General features: G+C 55.9%; 1 protein-coding gene across 5 annotated transcripts; it reads left to right on the forward strand.

Annotated features, from left to right (window-relative positions):
* The first annotated feature begins 2,309 nt into the window (after window positions 1–2,309).
* PLSCR3 (phospholipid scramblase 3) lies at window positions 2,310–14,365 on the forward strand. 5 transcript variants are annotated; one of them, XM_075907643.1, is made up of 9 exons: window positions 2,323–2,489; window positions 3,097–3,341; window positions 4,080–4,161; window positions 6,336–6,571; window positions 7,465–7,507; window positions 9,273–9,493; window positions 10,160–10,321; window positions 12,062–12,223; window positions 13,240–14,365. In XM_075907643.1, the coding sequence occupies exons 3-9, from the start codon at window positions 4,146–4,148 to the stop codon at window positions 13,300–13,302; spliced, it is 903 nt and encodes a 300-aa protein (XP_075763758.1). In that variant the 5' UTR covers window positions 2,323–2,489; window positions 3,097–3,341; window positions 4,080–4,145; the 3' UTR covers window positions 13,303–14,365. The 5 variants fall into 5 exon arrangements, with proteins under 5 accessions (XP_075763761.1, XP_075763758.1, XP_075763760.1 ...); XM_075907645.1 differs by having other exon boundaries at window positions 3,205–3,341; XM_075907644.1 differs by having other exon boundaries at window positions 3,231–3,341.
* The last annotated feature ends 100 nt before the right edge of the window (window positions 14,366–14,465 follow it).

Below are 14,465 nucleotides of genomic sequence, written 5' to 3' on the forward strand. Positions count from 1 at the left end.
TCAGTGCCAGTGAACAGTTGGGGGTGGCAGTTGAATTGGGAGCAGAAAACAGGTGTGGGCATGTTGCTGGGAGTCCCCTGAAGTTCTGACCCATGCTTGTTAACTTTTTAACATTGACTTGGAAGCCAGCATAAAACTGGTCTTGCTAAAGCTGGTAGGTATGTTCAATTTGGGGCATTGGCCAATCCAGCCGTGGCCACAGAGGATCCTTCGCCCAGCACTGAGATGCACCCACTTCTGTGGCAGGGCAGACAGTTACAGAGAGGCCCCTTGTCTGCCACTGTACACCTCCCAAAGCCAGGGACTGCTCTTCCCTCAGGATGCTAGGGCTTCCTGGGGATGGGGGGGCAGGGAGCTAGCTCCTACTGACGTCTCCAGACTAATTCCCCCCCCCCCCCCCCAGCCTGGATGCCCGGATTGACGGGCACAGGCTGTGCCAAGCTGCACCCAGCCCTGGTCTATAAATAACTGAAGGATTCACAGGTCCTCATATTGCAATCTTCCTCTTATCTTTGCTACATATGGGGGTGACTTTGAACCCCAGGTAGATGGGGAGAGTTTGGGGGCTGCACTGCTGCCCAAAGGGTTTTGGGGAGAGAGGCGTGCTTCTGCCTGTGTGTGTACAGAAAACTGCTCACAACTGGCTGCCAGCCACAAGTACATAATGCAGAGGCACACATAGCTGCACACCCCTGGCAGAGAGCAACACCCATGATTGCAAATAAGACACACACATCTCTTGCACGACACATGCAATTGAACAATTCCCTCCTCCCCCAACTCACACAACTGTGCAATAATGGATATAAACAAGCTCCCTGTCCAACACACATAATAGCACAATAGTGAGCACAAACAAATGCCTCCTTCCCGGTGCATAAAAGCACAATAATGGAAACACAGGCCCCTGCACAACACACAACTGCACAACTTGCCCTGCACAATACACAACTGCCCAGTAACACAGACACACACAATTGCACACTGACAGGCACATGCACACACATTCTGTACAAAACATACACAATTGCACAATAACAGAAACACACCACACTGCACACAGAGTTTCACAATAACAAACACATTCCCAAACAATACATATGCAACTCCATAATAACAGACATGTGCATCCTCTAGTACAACACACATAATTACATAACAGACACACAGGCACACCCAACTTAGCTCTCTGCTGTGTAACATACACAACTGCACAAGACAGTCACATGTCCAGTCTCACACATCCTGTAGTTGTTTCTTGTACAATGGACACAGTTGTACAATAACACACAACCTGGACAACACACACAATTTCACAGTGAAACACAGACACCCCTTGACAGCACACACAATTGCGCACACACACGCACACACACATACAGCCTGGACTACACAGACACTAACTGTACAGCAACAGACATTCTCCCCCATACAACATAACACACACACAGCTTCCCCCTTATGACACACATAATTGCACAATAACACACATACACTGAAAAATACTATCGCACAACAAACAGACAACCCTCCCAATACAACACATACACAATTGCACAATAACCCTCAACTGGAGAAAAACAGAATCACACATCTCCTCGTCTCACCACTGTGTAACACATGCAAACACACTACAACATGTCCTAACTTAATTACATTCTGTCCACATCTTCTGTACAACACACACGTAATCCCACACTCATTATCCTCTCTTGTACAACACAATTAAACACAAAGGCTGGAGTCACTTCTTGGACAACACCCCACCCAATCGCACAATAATAGTGACACAGTGTAGTATCCTCCCCTGTACACCACAAACAGCCACACACAATAGAAACACACACAATCATATGGTGGCACACACATATGTGCGTGTGTGCATGCACACATACACACACACACTGCTACCTGCCCTCTCAACCAGAAACAACACAGTGCCTGTGTTCTAGGGGGCAGGCAGGACACAGACTAGATGAGCCCATAGGCTGATGCAGGGGCAGGAAGCGGGGGAGATTCAAGGAGGTCTGGGGGTGGAAGTGAAGGGGGAATACCAAGGGTTGATGGGGGTGTAGAAGTGGAGGGGGGATACCAGGAGTGGGTCTGGATCAGACAAGAAGTGGATGGGGATACCAGGGGTGGTTTGGGAGCAGGGAGTGGAAGGGGAGATCAGGGTGGTTTGAGGGGCAGGGAGTCGAGAGGGATATGGGGAGGATCTGGAAGGGGCGGGATACCTGGGCTGATGGGGACGGGGTGGTGGTGGAGCGGGGATACCAGGCGTGGCGGGGGATAGGGAGTGGAGGAGGAAACCTTGGGAGGGTCTAAAGGGGGACATGGAGGAGGGGCGGCTCCCTAGCCGGGAGGGGGGAGGAGAGGGCGGCTATTCCGGTCTCTCTCCCTCCTGTCTCGTCTCGTCTCCTTTGTCTCTCCGCCCCATCTCATCCCGCCGCGTCCCCCGTCGGCCTGCTCTCCTCCCTGGACTCCCCGAGGTACTGACGGAGGGGGGCTCCGAGGCGGGGAAGGGCAGCAGGAGGCGGGGGGCGAGGAGGGGGAGGGGACAGAGTCAGGGCGGCTGGGCTCAGACAAAGCCAGGAAAGGGGGGGGGGACTGTGGCCGACTCCAGTGCAGGAGGGTGGGATCTGATGCTGCCAATAGCTTTCTGGGATGGGGAGTCCGCGCCTCGGGGGGGCATGGGGCAGGCGCCTCCCCCTGCCTGGCTGCCCCACTGATAGGGGTTATGACTCGCTCCCTGGTCCAGAACCCCTTCCCCCGCAGCTCCTACACTCCGACCCCCCCGTCTAGTGATTTGCCTCCGCTCCCCCTCCCCCCCCCGCCGCAAAATATTGGGATGCAAAGAAGCGGGGAGGTCTGGAAACCAGGACTCCTGGGTTCTCCTCGGCTCTGGGAGGAGCGTGGGGGCTGGTGGGTTAGAGCGGGGCTGGGAGCCAGGACTCCTGCGTTTTCTGCCCGGCGTGGGTAGTCCCAGGTAGGGGGCCCTTTGTAGCCCACTCTTCTGTAAGAGGTTGGGGTGCCCCTCTCGTGGTGGAGCAGGGCCTGTCCCCCACTCCTGACCGCAGTCATTCCCTGCCTTTGCAGCGGGGGCTCAGAGTTGGGGGACCCTCCAGCTGGGGTCTTGGAGGTAGGGTGACACCCCCAGAAGGGTGGAAGCCCCAGCACTGGGAGACGGCATCTGGCAATTGACAGACCCTGTACGCCCCCCCCCCCCCCAGCACGTTCGGGGGAGGTGCCGAGGCGAGGGCACGTTCCCGGGATCCCCGACACGCCCAGCCCCGTGGGGCTCAGTCATGAGGACTCCAGCTTCGCTAATGGCAGCCGTTTATGTAAGAGCCCGGACGCCTGGGTTCTCTCTCCGGTGCTGGGAGAGGAGTGGGGTTGGGATTGGATGGCTGGGATCTGGGGTGGGGGGGGAGCGGAGCCGTGGCTGGGTGAGTGAACGTTGTGGGCCTGGGCTGTGTCTGATGGTCGGGGGGGTGTCAGTGGCTTTGTCTAGCTGGGACTCATGTTCTCTGTCCCACTAGGGCTCTGCTCAGGTTGAGGGGCCCACAGGAGTGAAAGGGCCCACGGAGGGGGGGAGTGTAGGTATGGGGAGGATCTGGGGAGTATCTGGAAGGGTCAGGGGGTGGATTGGGGAGTATTTGGGGGTTGCTCATTTAAGAGTATTTGGGTATGGGGGGTGTTGGGGGCCCCAGGAATATCTGGGGGTTGGAGGCCTTTGAGGGGGCTCTGTGTATATGTGGTGGGTAAGTGTAGTGCAGTCTTTGGGAGAAAGAAGGGGTCTGTGTGTAGCTAGTGGGGTTGTGGGGTTTTTCATCGGACCGGGACCCCTGTCTGTCTAAGAGGGGGTAAGCCCAGTTCTCCCTGCCACCCTTCTTTCACATTCTAACCTCCCCCAGAACCCACCCCTGTCCTGTTTGCCTCCCTCCTCCCCAACTCTCTCCCAACCCCCGGCTCTGGTTTAACTCCATAACCCACTCCGACAGTCCCTACCCTGCGGGAACCTGGTGCACCTGATCTCCCCCTACCTGACCAAGCCCATGACCCCCTCTCCTCTGTCACAGGGGCACTGAGCAAGGGACCAAGTTGGAGAGAGACGTGGAGGGCTGGAGCTGAGACCCCCTCCCAGCATGGCGGCAGCAGCAGGTAGGGGAGAAGGGAAGTCAACCTGCTGGCCTTCCTCCCGCACCCGTATTAATTCCTCTGACCCTCCTCCCCTCTGTCCATCCCTTCCTCCACCTGACACCCCCTTGATCCAGCTGTGTCCATAGACCCCTCTAGCCACTCTACATACGAACCTCTGTGTCCCTACCCCTCAGCCCCTCCCACCCTGCCCTAGATCTCTTCTTCCCACCACCCCATTCATTTCTGCTCATCCATCCCTCTATCCTTCCGTCTCCCCAGACACCTTGTTCCTCTATCCCCATCTGTCTACCCCCCACACCTTGTCTGTCTGTCCTATCTATCTATCTATCTATCTATCTATCTATCTATCTATCTATCTATCTATCTATCTATCTATCTATCTATCGCCTCCTCTCTGTTTTCTTCCCGCCCCCAAACCACTGCTGGTTCAGCACAGGAGAATGCAGAGAATGCAGAGGAAGAAAAGACAAAACCCATTTTGAGATCCGGGCCCAGGACCGGAAACCACAGCTGCCCCACCCACGGTTTTAAACCCAGTGCCAGCCTGGGCATGGGGCCAGCTGCAGGCCCTGCCCTGTCCCCCTTCCCCCATTCTGGCAATGCTTCTCACTCCTGACCTGCAGCCCCTGCTTGTCCAGCCCTGCCCCTCCAGCTCTGCTGGGCTTCCTCACTCTGGGCATGCAGACACCCTCCCCATTCAACCAAAATGAGAGAGTCACTGTGGGGGAAGGAGGGCTGGCGGGGATGCTGACACCGACACCGGGAATGCAGCTGAACCGGACCAGGTGGAGGCTCCAGGGCGTCCCTGAGTCACCCCCTCCCGCAGTCTTTTTCAGCTGGGTTGAGCCCCCACATGCTCATGACAGCCTGTGTTGAAGAACAGACCTGGTCGGTCCGTCACCTCCTCCATCCCTCCCCTGTGGTGTCACATTCCCATGTTCCTGGCTCCCTTCTTCGCTCTACCCTTCATCTGCCTCACTTCCCTGAGCATCCGCCCGGGCCCCTGGCTGGCTGCTATCATGCTATCACCTGGTCCTTCCCTTCCCCTCCATCTCTCCACTGCTAGTAGCTCCACCTCCCCAAGAGGTCTAATTCATGACTTATTCCCCCCCCACAAAAAAATTGCACTTTAATTAAATAGTAATTGGCCTAAAGCTCCCCCCCTCAGGCATGGCTCACCTTCTAGCCCTGTAACTTGGGTGCCCAGCTGGAAGGCAGCACCCCCCAAAATCAAGGGGGACCCCCCAAAAGAGGCAAATTCTCCAGTGGCTTGGACACTCACTAAAGGGGTAGGAGACTTCTACCCTCCCAGGGCCCCAAGGAACAAACACATCCCTGTTCTAGCCTCCCCACCCGACCTCCATCCCTGGGCCAAGTGCCCCAGAGACAGAATGGAAAGCTGATGGAGGAATTCAGCAGGGTCACTGGGGTGGAGCAGGAGACTCCAGTTCAAACCCCTTTGTAAGGCCCCAGCTAAGATCCTACTTCCACCCCCCCCACCCCCCAGGCAAGCGGCCGACCCAGTGGCCCAGGAGCAGCTAGCCCTGGGAATAGTGAATTAAAGGTGAGATGGAGGGGCCCATTCGCCTCCTTCTCTGGCCAGGGATTGGACCTGGGTCTTCACTGGCCTGGCCCCTCTCCACTTATCAGCTTTATCCCATGGCCACCTTAGGGGCACCAGTTCTTAGGGGTCCATCTCTCTCCTCCAGCTTCAGGCTTTCTTAGGTTGCTGAACCCCATAGCTCCCTGCAGAGCTGGGCCCCATGGCTGAACCCTATGGGCAGAGAGGGACTGCTGGGTGATTTTCCCCTGGCTCCACCTGCTTTGAGGGGGCAGGCTGTGGCATTTGAAGTGAGCTGGCCCTTTAAGAGGGTTTCTTGGCCTAAGGAATTCTGGGACTTGTAGTTTCCAAGGAGCAGAGGCAGGCTGTTGGGGAGGGAACCAAGGGTCTGGGAGCTGTTTGCCACCTACTTTGCTTTCCCAACATGCCTTGCTGCCCTGTTTCTGTAGTCCTGGCTACTAATCCCTGGGAACTACAAATCCCAGAAAGCATTGAAGCTGGACTGGCTTTTGCCCTCAGGGCCATGCTACTCATGTGGTTGGGGGAATTTAATAGAGAGGAGGGGAGGAGATAGATTGACTTTTAACCCTGCTCCTGTCTCTTTTGTTCACAGGGTACCCCCAGGCTACTTACCCCTCCGCCCCATACCCCAGTCCCCACCCTGCCCCTCCAGCCCCCACCCCAGGATTCAACATCTACTCCTCCAGTCCAGGTGCGGGGCAACTGGTCCAACCCCAGGTGCCGCCCCAGGCATTTGGGGACCCTCCTGCACAACACCCGCACTCAGCCATCACACCCTATTTGCCAGTGTCCACCGGCATCCCCCTGGGGCTGGAGTATCTAGCACAGGTGAGTGTGAGTGAAAAGGTATAAATGGTAACTGCGACCTGCCCTAGAGGTGACCAAATCTCAGCATCTGGTGAGTAGTCCCTGTGTAACCAGCCATCCTGATCCAAAGGTGGCTGCATTTTAGTGGCAATGAGGCTAAACAGGTAGACAAGTAGCCCTGAATGTAGAAATAAATACAAGGAGAGGTCTATTGGATTAGAGCAGGGGGGTTGGGCACTAGGAATCCCCAGCTCTGGGAGGGCAGTGGGGGCTGGTGGGTTAGAGCAGGGGGTTGGGAGCTGAAGGGTTAGCATGTGAGGTGTGTACTAAGGATGTAATAGTGTAGTTGATTAACCAATAAGCAAAAGCTTATAGGTTAATGTTATGGAGTATAGACTATATGTGTTTTCCCCTCACCCCCTTGCCAGTAAATTTTTTAGCAGGCTGGCCAGCAGCCCAGCTCAGTTCTGGGTCACACTGGGTCCTACCCCTGCTGCGGCTCTGCATTTAAAGTGTATTGGGAGCCAGGCAGGTGCCTAGCTCAGTTCCGGTATCAGAGGCAGCAGTGTGGGGCAACAGGCAGCCAGTCTGTGAGAAGAGCTGGTTTTTAAACTGACACCCCTCCCGGATCAGCTCCCACCTGGCACCCCATGTGCGGAGTGGCAGGGGGCTCCTCACTGACTGCCAGGCCCACCCCCGGGGACTACAGACTCGTTGAGTAACTGATAAGAATTCATGAGGTTACTCAACTATTCAGTTAACCGATATTTAACATCACTAGTGTGTACTGCATTGAGATATGTCTGTTGGGCTGTTTGTGTGGTGCGTGTGTGCACTGGGCTGTGTGTGTGTGCGCATGTGATGTGTGTATTTCTTCAAGTTTCTCCTACCCCAGCCCTATTGGCTCTTTTCAGATTGACCAGGTTCTGATCCAGCAGAAAGTGGAGATGGTGGAAGGTAAGTGAAGAAAACACCTTGTGGGGTGAAACAAAATACAGGACTATGTAGCACTTTAAAGACTAACAAGATGGTTTATTAGATGATGAGCTTTCATGGGCCAGACCCATTTCCTCAGATCAAATAGTGGAAGAAAATAGTCACAACCATATATACCAAAGGATACAATTAAAAAAATGAACACATATGAAAAGGACAAATCAAATTTCAGAACAGAAGGGGGATGCGGGGGGGGGGGGAGGGGGGAAGGTAAATGTCTGTGAGCTAATGGTATTAGAGGTGATAATTGGGGAGGCTATCTTTGTAATGGGTAAGATAGCCAGAGTCTTGTGGTGTGCAACACACGGTCTCCTCCCCCCCGATACACAAGTCCCCTCCATATACATCCCTACACCCAGCACATCCTCCCAGCCACACCCAATGCGCACACATCCTGCACCTACAGACAGGGGGCAGGGGAGACAGGCTACAGGCTGGAGGAGAGCTGCCAGCAACTGGCGCCCTAGGCGGAATGCGCGATCGGTGCCCCCGCCTCCATAGCCCTCAATGGCGCGACGTCATCATTGGGTGCCACGTTAAACACGGTGCCCTAGGCAACTGCCGAGGTTGCCTGCATCCACGGGCCTCCCCTGCCCACAGACAACACACACACAAGCCTGTTATCTGCATACAACACCCCCCCATGTCAGCCATACATAACACACCATGCTAGCCATATACAATACACCAACTGCACAAATACACCCAACCTGTCAGTCAAACACAATACACACACTGTGCCATCCATACGCAATACACCAATTACACAAACATTATCCTGTCAGCTATACAAACACATCCAGGTGCCAGCCATACACAACACACCATCTACACACACACTACACACCTTTCTCTCAGCCGTACACAACACGCATCCCATGTTAACCATACACATTTACTACACAAACACCATCATGCCAGCCATACACAACATACAAACTTCACACATACACACACCATCCTCTCAGCTGTACACAACAGATGTATCGTACCTGCCATACACAATGCATCAATTACACACACACACGCAACCCGTCCTGTCAGCCGTGTAGGACACATACACAACCTGACGCTCCACTCAACAGCTGCAGCACAATTTGAGGATTCCCCTGCTGCATGAAACTTGCACCCACCAACCACATCCCATACAGGTGGGACGTCCCTAACCACACATAACACAATGCCAGTTACTTACAACATACCTGGGTGCATGCCTGCTCTCATACTCAGTCCTACAGAGTGCTAGGGTAGTGAGCAGATGTGGATGAGGGGCAGTTAAAGAGGCAGCCATGATGATTGCCCTTGGCAACACTGGTTGAAGCAGCCATGAGTTGCTGCGAGCGACTGGGGTAGCTGGGGTTGTTGGCAATGTTGACCTAGGGAGCCATGACATTTGTTGTTGGTGCTAATTATTGCTGGGATCGGTTGCTGAGTCAACTGGGACAGTTGTTTACAGTGACTGAGGCAGATATGAGATTAACAATGGCAAGTAGGGCAGCCATGACGGTTGTGGACTAGGGGGCCATGACGGTCAGTGACTCAGTTGGTCAGGACACTCAGTGGCTAGGGCTGTCGGTGACTAGGTCAGCTACAATAGTCAGTGACTAGGATGTCCATGACTGTTGGTGACTAAGGCAGGTATAACAGTTGTTGACCGTAGGGGCAGCCATGATGGTTGCCAATGGCACTATCACCGTGGTAACTGTCTCCCCGCCTTTCCTCCCAGCTTTCATCGGCTTCGAGGGTGCCAATAAATATGAGCTGCGGGATGGTCTGGGCCGACGGCTCTTTGAGGCTGAGGAACAGAGTGACTGTTGCACCCGCAACTGCTGTGGCTCCCTGCGCCGCCTGCGGTTGAGTGTGGCCGAGCCGGGGGGCCGCCCTGTGCTGCGCCTCCTGCGCCCCCTCAAGTGCGCCAGCTGCTGGTGCCCCTGCTGCCTGCAAGAGGTGAGGGGGAGCACCTGCGGAGGGACCCTGCATTCTGTGTACCCTCCACTTTGCTCCATCCCATGTCTCTACCCCATTCTGGCCACCCCACCCTGTGTTCCCCCAACCTTGTGTCCCCACCATGTCCCTCTTCCTCTCTGGCGTACTGCTGTGCCCCCTGTGTCCCTCCCCCTCTCTGCTGCACCCAACTGAGCCCCCCATGTCTCTCACCAACACCCGTTCCCCTCCATCCCGGTGCCCTGCTGCCCCACTCCTTCCCCAGTCCTGTGGTACTCCTGGGAAAACCCTCCCCTCCATGCCAGTCCCGGACAACCTCCTAGACACAGCTCTAACCACCCCCCCAGCGCCAGCCCCAGCTCCAGCCCCAGCCCAGCCCTAGGTACTCCACTCCCCTTCTGAGGCCTCTCTCTACCTTCCCACCCCCCATGGTGCCCTGACTGCACTTTTCCCAGCCTAGACTCTTCACTGTAACCACCCTTTCTCTGCCTCCTGAAGGAGGGGAGCACCCCATGGGCACCCCACAATCTCTAGCACAGGCAGTTCCACTCCTGAGAGGTTGGCTTCAGCAGGGGGCTGGGGATATGGGGCTGCGAGGAGTGGGCACAATGGACATTGGTGTCTCTCCCGCCTACTGACCCCTCACTCGATGTGTCTCCTCCCTCCCAGCTGGAAGTGCAGTGTCCCCCAGGCACCACCATCGGGCACGTGGTGCAGACCTGGCACCCCTTCACCCCCAAGTTCTCCGTCCAGGATGCCAACAAGCAGACTGTGCTGCGGGTGCTGGGGCCTTGTTGTGTCTTCCGCTGTGGGGGGGACGTGAACTTTGAGGTAGCCAGAAGCATCTGGGTCTGGGTTTGGTATCTCAGTGGGGAGAGTGTCTGTGGAGCAGAACAGGGGGAATTGGCATTGGCGTATGTGAAAGGGGTGCCTTGGGGGAAGGTGAGGTTGGAGGGCAGGGGGATGTTTGAGATGGGGATTGTGGGGGTACATAGGATCATCATAGTTGGAGGACTAAGTGTATAGGGGCATGTCCCAGGGGAGGAGCTATGTAGGAACTTCCTGTATTGGTGCCACCGAGGGACAGGAACTAAGGAAGGACTTCCTATACAGGCTGTCCCCGACTTGCTACGCGATTGGTTCCGGGGATAACGTTGGAAGTCGGGGGCGTCATAACTTGAGTCCGCATTTACAATAGGCGTCATATGCCTGTCGTAAATGCAGGGCCGAGGGCGTAAGTTGGGGGATTTTGGCCCCTTCCGCACTTACGGAAAAGTCATAAGTGTGGGGGGGTCATAAATCGGGCCGTCGCAAGTGAGGGCCTCCTGTACTGAGTACAGGGCACAAAGGAGGGACTACAGGGGTTGGGAAAGGAATGATTGGTATCTGAGGCACTTCCTGATCAGACACAGCCTAGGGCAGGGGTGGGCAATAATTTTTGCCCCGGGGGCCACTTCAAAAATTTTTGAAGTAGCCCCAGGCCACCCTGGAATGGGTGGGGCCTAAACAGGAAGAGATGGGCCTAACCAGGAAGGGGTGGCGCCCCCACCCCCAGGCCGTGATTGGTCTGGGGGTGGGGGAGCCCCTTTGCCCCCCCTTCCCACTGGGCACTCATGCTCTGGAAGAGGCTTGGCATGCTCCCCCATCTCCAGGCCAATCAGGGCCTGGGGGCGGGGGAGCACACGAAGCCTCCTCCGCTCCCCCCTGTCCTGTGAGCAGCGTGCGGTGCCTCAAAGCGCCACATGCTCCTGGCAGGGTGGGAAGAGGCTTCCCGCGCTCCCCCGCATCCAGGCCAATTAAGGCCTGGGGGCGGAGAAGCACATGAAGTTTTCTCCGCTCTGCTCCCCTCTGCGAGCAGCGGCTTGGGGGTGGGTCTGCACATGTGTGTGTGTCTGTGTCCCTTAGACAGGGGTGAGCAAAAAGGCCTCCATGGGCCAGATCCTGCTGCTCCCCTGCCCCCAGCCCAATTAAGGCCTGGGAGCGGAGGAGTGCGCAAAGCCTTCTCCGCTCTGCCCTTGCCCTGTGCCTTCAAAGCACCGCGTGCTGCTCGCTTAATTGGCCTGGGGGCGGGAGAGCGCGCAAAGCCTCCTCCTGCCCTGCCAGGAGCACGTGGCACCTAGAAGTGCCGCACGCTGCTCACAGAGCCGGGAGGTGAGTGGAGGAGGAGGCTTTGCGCACTCCCCCGTCCTCAGGCCAATCAGGGCCTGGGGTGGGGGAGCTGCGTGAAGCTTCCTTTGCCCCGTCCCGGCCCTGCGAGGAGCCCGTGGCACTTCAAATGCCACGTGCTCCTTGCAGGCCAGGACGAGGCTCCCTGTGCTGCCCCACTCCTAGGCCCCGAATTGGCCTGGGCGCAGGGGAGCAGCAGGGCCTCTGTAGGCCGGATCCACCCGCTTGGCAGGCCAGATCCGGCCCATGGAGTCCCTTTTGCCCACCCTTGGCCTAGGGGGAGGGACTTCCTTCATTGGGCACTCCCCAAAGGGCATTGGCTTGGGGGGGGTAGGGGGGAAGGTAATTGTCTCTCCTGGGCCCCATGCAGTGTCCAATTCACGTTCTGGGCTGCTCCGCCTGCAGGTGAAGACGAGCGACGAGTCGCGGGGTGTTGGTCGGATCAGTAAGCAGTGGGGGGGGCTGCTCAAGGAGGTCTTCACTGATACCGACACCTTCGGCATCCAGTTCCCCATAGACCTGGATGTCAAGATGAAGGCTGTGCTGCTGGGGGCCTGCTTCCTCATCGTAAGTGCACACCTCCGATCCCACTGCTGCCACCAGAAAGTGCTCATCCCCTTCCCACTGTTGCCACCTGTGAGCACTTACCCCACTCCCACCACAGGCACCGGGGACCACCCATCCCATATCCCATCTCTGGCACTAGTGAGCACGAAATCCCCAATCCCCCTCTGCCACCAGCAAGCACTAATCCATTTTTCATCTGCCACCATAAGTGCCCACCCGCCATTCAGGTGCTGCCATCAGCAAACACTCCCCCTTCCCACCTCTGTCACCAGCGAGCAAAAACCCCCATCCCATTGCTGCCTCGAACAAGTGCCTATCCCACATCCCATTGTTGTCACCAGTCAAGCCAACCTCCGCATCCCACTGTTCCCATTGGCAAATGAGTTACTTTTTACTCTGCCCTCAATCTCCACCAATGAACACCCCCCCCCCAGCTCTGTCTAGCCACCTGCCTTCTCTCTCATCCACCAACCAACCCACCTGCCTTCTCTCCCTATCCATTACTGCCCCCAACTACCACAGAATCACAGGTCCTCTCTTCTTACCTCCTGTATCATACAGGCCACCAACCCTATCCAGCACCCGCACACACAACCCAATAATCAAAATCAGGGCAACGGATTATAACCCGCAGGAGACTCTCCTGCCCTCTTCCCCTCCCATTGGTACCACCAGTGATGTCACCAGCCAACCTAACCTATCCTTCTCGTTGCTCACATCAACAGCCATTTAGTGCCTGTTTGCTGTTCTCATCCCACTGCTGTCTCCAATGAATGGCCATCTCATCTCTACCACCAGCCACGTCACTCCAACTCCTCCCATCCCACCTCTCACCCCAGCAACTCACCTGCCCTTTTCCTCCATTTCATTTCCAACCTCCCCTTCTCCTAGCTGGACCCCTTAGGGTTCAGGGAGTCATTACCATTTTCTTGCAACCCCAAGATTACAGATCTGCAAATTGGAGAGCACTGGACTCTGTATCCATTTCCAACCCTGTTCCTCTCTCCCCTCCCCAGGACTATATGTTCTTCGAGAAGGCGGGCCATACTGGCCAGAGGAGTACCGTGCTGAGCAGCTAAAGGCACCTCCTCCCACCTACAGGGGCCCTCATCCCACCGCTAACACCAACGATGGGTTCCCTGTGAATGGACAGTGTGTTTTTGCACTGGCAGGGCTAGGGCAGGGTTAGGGCATTGAAACTGTTTGCAGAGGTGCTAAGAGGCCTGTGGGTATGGGTGTGGGTGAGCAGTTTGTGCACCAAAGGACAACTCCTCTGGTTATATTTGAAGAGCCCTGGGCCTCTCTCACCAAGGCACCTTTAGGGCTTTCACCCACACAGGAAACCAGCCTCCACTGGTCACCAAATTCCTGAGGCCTACGTACCCCTGCCCCCCCCATACCAGGAGCCCCTCCCTGTTAGGTGGGGGTCTTTTCAACACCAAACCAGCAGTAGGAAGATCTTGCAGCCAAATCTCTGCCTGATGTTTTTGCTCATTCTGTATTTTATGTATTTATCGCTTATACCAAAGTGTCTTGCGCTGAACCTTAAAGGGAGTGTTGGGGGTAGGGGAGCAACCTGGTGCTTTTTAATGGGGCTTCCTCCCCCCATCCCCTGCTTCCTCTGAATTCCTGATTCTGGGAGGAGAATCAACTCACGGTGGAGGAATGTTGGGTTGGCTTGACCCACAGAGGAGCTGGGGCCAGTGGAGTCCAACCCACAGTGGAGTCATGTGGGTCACAAGGGAGTCAAGCCAACCCATTGGTCATGATGAATTGAAGCCAACCAATGATGGTGAGCCATTGGTTATGATGGATCAAAGCCATGGCTGTTGGCCATGGTGGATTGAAGTCTGCCGCATTGGAGGCACATTGGCCAACACAAAAGAAGACAACCTTGGCCAATTCCACAGTGTCTTTTTGCCTGAACTGGGGATGGATGGCCTTGGGCTGAGTGGATAGGGGAGGAGACTGGAGGGAAAGTGAGAGGAAAGGAGTGGAAGGGCAAACTTCGCCAGGCCCAGAAGAAGATGGGACTGGGCTGTCTATCCTGACTGGTGCTTTGGCTTGTGCGCCACAGGCATAGGCCATGGGGCAGCCTAGGCGTTTCTCAATGAGAAATAGAAAATAAAAGGCTAGACTCCGGCTGCACAAGTGTCTTCTGTCTTAGCTACTTGCTCATAAGCCCCCTTCTCATGCTACCTCTCCAGCAGCTCTGCAGCTCTCCTCTTACTCTCTGCCCCTT

Source organism: Pelodiscus sinensis, chromosome 24, assembly GCF_049634645.1.
Source record: "Pelodiscus sinensis isolate JC-2024 chromosome 24, ASM4963464v1, whole genome shotgun sequence".
NCBI lineage: Eukaryota > Metazoa > Chordata > Testudines > Trionychidae > Pelodiscus > Pelodiscus sinensis.